This window comes from Carassius auratus, chromosome 37 (assembly GCF_003368295.1).
Source record: "Carassius auratus strain Wakin chromosome 37, ASM336829v1, whole genome shotgun sequence".
NCBI lineage: Eukaryota > Metazoa > Chordata > Actinopteri > Cypriniformes > Cyprinidae > Carassius > Carassius auratus.
The window spans coordinates 17,849,319-17,858,060 of NC_039279.1; the positions used below are offsets into that span (position 1 = coordinate 17,849,319).

At 38.1% G+C, this 8,742-nt stretch overlaps 2 protein-coding genes across 3 annotated transcripts; both read right to left on the reverse strand.

Annotated features, from left to right (window-relative positions):
• Positions 1–696: 696 nt before the first annotated feature.
• gdf2 (growth differentiation factor 2) lies at positions 697–2,979 on the reverse strand. Of its 2 annotated transcripts, XM_026223236.1 has the most exons (3): positions 2,138–2,971; positions 1,855–1,977; positions 697–1,767 (listed from the first exon to the last, which is right to left on the reverse strand). In XM_026223236.1, the coding sequence occupies exons 1-3, from the start codon at positions 2,487–2,489 to the stop codon at positions 1,139–1,141; spliced, it is 1,104 nt and encodes a 367-aa protein (XP_026079021.1). In that variant the 5' UTR covers positions 2,490–2,971; the 3' UTR covers positions 697–1,138. The 2 variants fall into 2 exon arrangements, with proteins under 2 accessions (XP_026079021.1, XP_026079020.1); XM_026223235.1 differs by having other exon boundaries at positions 697–1,977; positions 2,138–2,979.
• A 701-nt stretch (positions 2,980–3,680) lies between these two features.
• Positions 3,681–8,113, reverse strand: gdf10b (growth differentiation factor 10b). The gene is made up of 3 exons (XM_026223234.1): positions 7,494–8,113; positions 5,818–6,689; positions 3,681–4,200 (listed from the first exon to the last, which is right to left on the reverse strand). Exons 1-3 carry the CDS (start codon positions 7,744–7,746, stop codon positions 4,009–4,011), a joined length of 1,317 nt encoding a protein of 438 aa, XP_026079019.1. The 5' UTR covers positions 7,747–8,113; the 3' UTR covers positions 3,681–4,008.
• Between the last annotated feature and the right edge of the window lie 629 nt (positions 8,114–8,742).

Sequence of the window (8,742 nt, forward strand, 5' to 3'; positions counted from 1 at the left end):
AACTGTACCACCCCCTTGAGGTTTCTTGCAAGCAATGACATCTGTTTTTGATTTTGTAGAGAATGTTTTATGTTCTTATGTTTCTTTATTAAAATGTAAAACAAAAATCCCTAAGGGGGGTTATAGAGTCATGATGTTTTGGTCTATGTCCCAGATGCTGTCAAGTCCTAGAAACGCACCTGGGTATATCCTCAACTATAAATAAAGTGAAAACACAGTTCCATTTAAATAAAATCAGGAAAGCTGACTTTAACCAAAACCTCTTAATTGTAATTTTTTTAACTGTTTAATTCCACAAAAGTTACTGTATTTCCTCCTAAAAATAAAGGTTCTTTTTTCAGTGATGCCAAAGACTTTTTTTTTTTTTTTGCATTTCAGTGATCAGTTCTTAAAATAACATTTTAATAATTCAAAGAAAACTTTCCCTCTCTAAAGTTTTGGTACATATATTTACAGTAAATATATAAAAAAAATTTTTTTTATTAGTAATATGCATTGCTAAGATTTCATTTGGACAAATTTAAAGGCAATTTTCTCAGAATTTAGATTTTTTTTGCACCCTCAGTTTCCAGATTTTCAAATAGTTCATCCCAACAAACAATACATCAATGGAAAGATGATTTATTCATCTTTCAGATGATGTATAAATCTTAATTTCGAAAATTTGACACTTAAGACTAGTTTTCTGCTCCAGGGTCACATTTATTACAGTATTTATTAATCCTTGTCAATGTTAGTTAATAAAAATACAGTCGTCCACTGTTAGTTCATGTTAATTCACAGAGCATTTACTAATGCTAACAACCACAAATATTGATTTTAATAATGCATGATGTTGAAATGAACGTCAACTAAGATTAATAAATGCTTTTTTCATTCTTAGTTCATGCAAACTAAAGTAAATGAACCAGATGTTTTTGTGCAATGAAAGGCTCCACAGGTTCTTAGTGGAAAAAGGTTCTTCTGATTATTAAAATGCTTCTTTTAAAAACTCTGGTTCTTTGGGGAACCCAATATGGTTCTTTTGTTGCATTGCTCACAACCCTCTTTTAGGACTATTATTTCCAAGATTACATTTCACAGATGGGAATGATTAAACTAAGATATTTTATACAGATTCACGGGTAAGCAAGCAAAACTACCTACATCCACACTTTGCTACTTTCATCTCCTCATAGAGGTGTCGGACCGTGAGGACGCCCTTTTCTTGGTACATGACTGCAATCGGGTCCAGCTTGGTTGGGACGCAACATGCCATGTTTGCCTTTTTGGGATTGCTCAGGTTAACCAGAGTTTGGATGATTGCATGTTTAGAGGGGGTTACATCATCTGTCAGGGGGAAATAACACACGCCTTTACACTCGTAAGCGTCATACTCGGGCGGGGCCACGATCCATTTATCCCACCCGATGTCTTTGAAGTTCACCTTCAGAGAAGTTCTCCGACAGTAATTGTTTGTTGCTCTCCTCTTTTTCCTGTAGTGCTGGTTCACAGGAACACGATTGCCCCAAAACACCCGCTGCTTCTCATGAAGAAGCATCTCTTTCATCGACTCTCGCTTTGTGTTCCCGAGATCGTTTGTAAATACTATTACGACCGCCGAGCTGTTGTCCTCCAAACCCAGGCTTATATCAAGCGATTCACAGTCCTGTTCGACCTCCACCTGAAGTTCGCCGACCCCACGTCCAGATTCGTGCCAGTTCCTGACGGCTCTGGTCACGTCAAACGCCTCCCAAGTGTTTTTGCCCTCAGTCACGTCTCTCCCATCTAGAAGATTGAAAATGTTTGCATTCTGCTGGTAATCTACATCATAAACATTGATGGATGTGAAGAGGTCAGTGCAGGTGTTTTTACTTCTTTCCGAGAGAGTGTACAGCCTCAGCTGGACTGATGTGATCTCTTCGTGATTTGGGATGGAAATGTTGAATAGCAGTCCGTGTTGTGTTTTGTTGCCCTGTCTAACGGAATAAATAACATCTGCAGAGAACATGAAGTAGAGATTAATAATCCTTTTCACCAATAAACAAGTCACAAATATCATTTTCGGTATGGAAAAAGTGAATGATCTGGCTTTGGAAAGATGTAAATCCAGAGTCATCAGAAACATTGAGTTTGTGAGCTTTCTTCATGCACTTACCCTGTATGATGAAGCTTCGGATGACATCCGACCGAGGGATGGAAGTCTTGTCAGAAGCATATTTATTATAGATATCGATCATGAACTGAGGAGGCTGAACCTTGCGTTGTTCTCGCGGCACGCTTGATAAATTCAACTTCCTCAAAAAATCTTCCTTCATGAAGCCCAAAAAGTCCTCCAGTTTGGAGTTAAAGTCATGTTCTTCGTCAAGGCTTCGTTCTTCTGCTTGAATGAACAGTGTGTCCTCCAAACTACCGATATCTCCTAAAGATTTCCCCTCGCAAAGCCCAACCGACGTAGCAAAATAGACGGACATCAGGAGGAGCAGATATCGTAAACCCTGCATCTTCATCTAGTTTCTAAAACGGATAGGTGACTTTCCGCTGCACGTTTAACATCTGACTTTCGTTTGTGGACGATCCTTTGAAATCGGGGTTCCTCGAGTGAACCTCAGGTCGACTCCCATGCCCCACACGCTCTGGAAACCAAAAGAGTAGCATAGCTCTTCTTATCTTTGACACTGATGTTGATGCTTTATGTTATCTCGAGGAAGCTTGTCGTTAATGAGGGTTCTGTAAACACTTTGGGAACAGACTTTAAAAACTAATGGGTGAGATTTTAACAACCCTTATTTACAGGGTCAGGCTGTTTTTAGAAAAGCAACTCCGTCATATGTTTGTTAAGATGCTTCTGCTAATCAGCCTTAGCTATGATAAATATTAACATTATAGATTCCATTGCTTTCGTTCATTTTCATTTAGTCAACCACCCAGTAAAATTCAAAAGCTGGATCCCGGCCATGCAAGGGTTAATGGCTCTGCGTTGACCTTTGCCCTCTTGTTCTATGCTACTAGTACAACTCCGTAGGTTTTAAAAAAAAATATAAAAATAGAAACACACACACACAATATATACCAAAACAACATGGGTTGAAGATTCTTGTAAAACAAATATTTGCAAAAAAGAAACAATGCTGTTTAAAAATACAAAAAAATAATTACAAATAGCATGTAATCGTTATTAAATACTAAAACTCTCCCTTTGATGAAGATTCACCAATCTTTGACGAAACCTCTGAGATGTTATTTATTTTAAAGCTTATTTGGCTTACTTACTTTAACTTTTCTATAGCTACGGCTGTTATAATTACATCTCCTTGATATGAATGTCTAATCACAAAGCACTAGATGGCAGCATGATGCTGAATTTTCTTCATATTGTCGGTCTTCTCACAAATGACCAGCAATGATCGGCAGTTTTCTTTCATGCATGAATCCAGGTGTTTAAACCCTAGGTAAATCTTTACCCAACGAGCACGCAAATCAAATAAAAGACCACCTTTTTATAAGGATTTATAGTAACACTTTACAGCAAGTTTCATTTTTTTTAACATTAGTTAAAACTTCTTTAGTTAACATGAACTAACAAAGAGCAATACATCTGTAGGATTTATGCTAATTTCTGCATTTAAAAGTCATTAGAAGACATTAGTTAATGCACTAACATAGGTTTATAAATTCTTTAAAACGTTTATGCTGACTAATGCTAATAAATAAGAACTTATTGTAAAGTGTTACCGGATTTATTTACAGTAATCCATTTTAATCAGTATGTCATTTTTTCAAAACGAAAACAGTTCAGCGTACTATATGTTACAATAAGGATTATATACAATTCATTCAAAAGGAAAGAGTGAAAAGAGGATACAATGTTTGTGTGCAAAGATCCTATATTATTGAGGTGTTGAGGTCTTACTTGCAGAGATAAAAAGTTCATTTTTCGTCGTATGGCGTGCTTCGCCAGTCCCTTGAGCTGAGTTCATTGTGATTTGCAGCTTTTGTACATCTGTGTCTCTTAGCTACCTTGCTAGTTTATCGACAGGCGCAGGTCTCCACAGACATGCTGGGATAGATCTTCACGATCATGTTCCTGCTGGAGTCCAGGAAGAGCACAGCCAGAGAGCTCATCTTGTCCGGTACGCAGCACGGCTCTGGGACTCCAGGGACGATCCCCACGGCTCGCACTATACTCTGGATGGTGGCATGATTGGATGGATGGACAGCCTGCATTTGGAGAAGTAAAGGTTGAAGAAAACTGCTGTCTGTTAACTAGATAATGTGAGACCCTTGACCACAAAACCAGTCTTAAGTGTCAATTTTATAGAAATTGAGATTTATACATCATCTAAAGGCAAAATAAATAAGCTTTCCATTGATTTATAGTTTATTTGGATCTGACAATATTTGTCCGAGATACAAACTATTTGAAAATCTGAGGGTGCAAAAAAAAAAAAAAGCTAAATATTATGAAAATCTCCTTTAAATTTGTCCAAACGAATTCTATGCAAAGCACATCACTAATCAAAAATTAAGTTTTGCTTATATTTACAGTAGGAAATATACAAACTATTTTCATAGAACATGATCTTTACTTAATATCCTGATGATTTTTGGCTTAGAAGAGAAATCAAAAATTTTTACCCATAGTTTTTTGGCTACTGCTAAAAATATACCCCAGCGATTTAAGACTTGTTTTGTGATCCAGGGTCACATATAACAATGTCTGAATGCCTTTCTTAAAGGGGTCATATGCTAAAAACAACATTATTTTGTGTATTTGGTTAATGAAATGTGTTTGTGGTTTAAGGTTAAAAAACCATAATTTTTCACATTATATACATAATTGTTTCTCCTCTATGCCCCGCCCACTGAAATGTGTTGATTTTTACAAGGCTTGTCGCTCTGAAAGCAAGGTGGGCTCTGATTGGCCAGCTATCCAGTGCATTGTGATTGGCCGAATGTTTCAAGCATCTGATGGAAATGTTACGCCCCTCAACATACACTTTTGGAAGGCCAAACAAAGTAGTTTCACTTTCACAATGAAACACACAGCTTCTCCATGAAATAGCATTGGGGGCAACAGAGAGAATAAAAGGTACACCTTCTTTCTTTCCGTGCACATTTGGGTGTTTTGGAAATCTTTGCACATAGTGACATAGAGATGTGGGGGTGTGTTTAAACGAGGTGTTTTAGGAGAAAGGAACAATTTAAATTGCATCATATGACCCCTTTAATGTCTTTATGTTCATAGCAAGAATGATAGCTATAGAGAGAGCTATCACATTAGCGCCAACACACAATAACGTTCTGCTGCAGTTTTGTCGTGTTTTGGAGGAGGCGTGGCTTCAGAGAGTGATTTGCGGGGAGGGTAGCATACTATTGCTAACCTTTCCAAAATTGCCTACCCTACCTTTAAATTTTCCTTCATTTTTAGGCTATACTCACACTAGGCAATCTGAACCATTGCCCACCCCCAAAGCACAGTGATTATATGGACTATAATTGACTCTTGTCACTATGAATACTTTATTCTGATTGGTCAATTGCAGCATGAGGACCTCAAGTGATCCCAATTGCTCACAGAAGATTTAAAGGACACTCTCTTTAATGCCTAATTATGATTCCTACAAAATGACTCTATGATGGGCTATATGTTGTTTTGAACTACACTATTATGCCATTAGTGTCTTACACACAAGCATAGCATATAGGTTTGTGATTAGCCTGGTAGCTTAGCTTATTTACATCTACAGAAAGTTTATTGACTGTATTCAACAAGTGTTAAATGTTCAAATATCTCAGTTATTGAAAGAACAATGTAAAAGGTGAATGTGCACTGACCTTTGGGATTGGGAATCCACATGTTCCTGCGCAGTAGTAAGCGTCAAATGCTTTCGGAGCCAATATCCATTCGCTCCAACCGATGTCGGCAAAGTCCACTCTTAGGTAACGACGCGAACACATTCTCGGCTCACTCCACTGCTTGCGTCTGGCTTTTTTCATGGTCTTCTCGTCGAAGCTGAGCTCCCTCGACCCTCTCAATCCCTTGTGATTCTCCTGACCTTCAGACAAGGTTTTGGGTTTATTCTCAAAAAAGGCACCGTCCCATAATTCCCTGTTTTTAAGATCGTTGTATTGGACATCAGGTAGGTAGTTACTCTGCATGTGGTACACTTCCCTCCTAATTCTAGATTTTAAAGTAGCTGAGGACGCTTTGGTCCGTGTGTCCTCACGCACAGCAGATGGACTGTATCTCTGTAGACTCATAGCAACACTGTTAGGCTCCGTTATGGCAATGTCGTCAGCGTATACAAGAATAAACGGCAGGATGTGAGGAGACAAGCGATCCTGGCGTCTCTGATGCCCAAAGTCAAACTCAGCTGTTATCAAGAGCTCGCCATTCACATGTGCTTGTTTGATGGCTGATGATACATCCGTAATCTGCCAAAGCCCCTTTCTGTTAGGAGACAATGTGATGTTGCACAGCTGAGAGGGGGCGGCAGCATTTGGCGATGTTCCCTTAATGGTGAGATGTGTGGTGGTAAGTGACTGAATGTATTGGAGGCGACATGAGGCTCCACGGGAACGCCGGCATGCCCAAGGCCGTTGACGAGCTTGCTGGTCAAAAAAGTGTAGAGTTGACGTCAATATCACTTCCGAACTGGGGATAGAGGTCAGGTTGAAATGGAACACGACCTTGTGAAGGGAGATCTCTGAAAAACAACAAATAACATAAGGCATAACGAGAAGGTAAGTGGTGCTTGTCAACATAGCGTTGGTTTTACGCTCATGCATGCATGTGATTGACCAGTAAAGTTTCCAGACAGCATCCTCATAAACAACACATTTTTCACATTCTAGATTTAATATCCAACCACTCTCTACAGTTTACGAGGCAGTTTAATAAAAAGATAAACACGGCTCCTGAATCGCTCTCTGGCCATATGGTAGTGTTTAGCGAGCAGCTCTCAAGGTCTTTTTCTTTCTTTTTTCCTGTTTCCACGAATACCCTCTCAGTGTTTTAACAGTGCACACATCCAGTGGAAACGTAGCAGCTCTGAAAATATGGCCACTAAAACAATAATGGGAAAAAATGCTTTCCGTGCATGCACTCTCCTAAATCCTGATGCATTTTTAGACTTCTTATGTTATGAATATTCAAAAGCTGGATTATATGTAATCGTTTAATCGATCTATTCAAAGGTTTCCAAGAATTAAATATTATAATTAACAGACATAACAAATGCATTAAACAAAATTATATTGCATTTGTGAATTATTTATAAACATTGTAGGCTATACATTCAGTTTTGATATTGCATTTTAATATAAGGTCGTTTATTAAATATAGTTAAAATCGTAATTAAAGTCAATACAGATGCGAAAAAAAAGTATCTTTGTGCAAGTGAAAAAAAAGGTGTGATATGAAATATTATTTCATCAGTAGCCTCAACGATGCTCTGTTTTACATTGTTTTAACATCAGTCTCAGAGTTTGAAATCTTTAGTTTGACTCACCTGGGACCCCTCGAAAGCTTCGGATTGTGTTCACGTTCTCTTGTTGTTGATGATGATGATGATGATGATTCTGCTTCTTGCTGTATTTATCATAAACTCTGTACATATGAACAGTCATCATGTCTCGAGCAGGATTGTGGAATGACGGCTCTGTTGAAGGAATATCTCCGTTCAGTTCTGACGAGTTCCCCAAGTAAACTTTGACGATGTTGAGATAGAGAAAAATGCGTGCCACCGCAAAAATTGATGCCATATCCTCCGCAAATCAATTTTAACCCTTTGAAACGGATCAAACGGGAGAGGAGAGTGGAAGGCTGATGGAAAGCTCGACTCCGTGTGAGAAGGACAGGTATAGAGATGCGTCTTGAGGAGTTTAGTGGTGTGGATGGAGGATGACTGGTGCTCATACACTTGTTTCTGACTGCTGAAGCGATGACAGATGATGACGTGTCCGGCGTGCAGCCAACGAGAAGCTTAAAGCATCATCCTGAATCCATGCGCGTGCGTGCGTGTATTCCTTTCTCATTTACACTTCACCATTTAAGCTAAATGTGTGAACGCACTTAACCTTGTTTCTCTATAATTTTAAAAACGTTTCTAAATGAAGGCTTATGTTTTTAAACGATTGTTTTAGACAAATAGTTTGTAAATTGTGGCTATTGTTAAAAAGTATTTGTTGTTTTGTTTTCCCACTGACATAGTTTCTTTTTTCCCCCAAACCTTTAAAGGCATAGTTGACCCAAAAATGAAAATTACCCCATATTTTATTCACCCTCGAGCCACACTAATGTGTAGAGTATATGACTTTCTTCTTTCAGACAAGTTCATTCGGAGTTATATTTTAAAATGTCCTGGCTCTTCCAAGCTCTATAATGGCAGTGAATGTTTTTTTTTTTGCAAAAGTCCAATAAAGCCACCAGTAAAGGTGAACAATGGCCTCTAAAGTGAATCAGTGCATTTGAATAATTGGAGATATGTGGGACACTTTTTTTATTATTATGGATGGATGCACTTTATTTGACTTTTTTGGACTATTGACAAAAAAACATTCACTGTCATTGTAAAACATGGAAGAGCCAAGACATTAAAAAATATATATATAACTCTGATTTAATTCATCTTAAAGAAGAAAGTCATATACACCTAGGATGGCCTGATTTTCAGTTTTGGATGAACTATCCCTTTAACAAGCATGCATTATTCACTTTACCCTATTTTTTAATGTAAGAGCGGTGCAACCCTTTGTAAA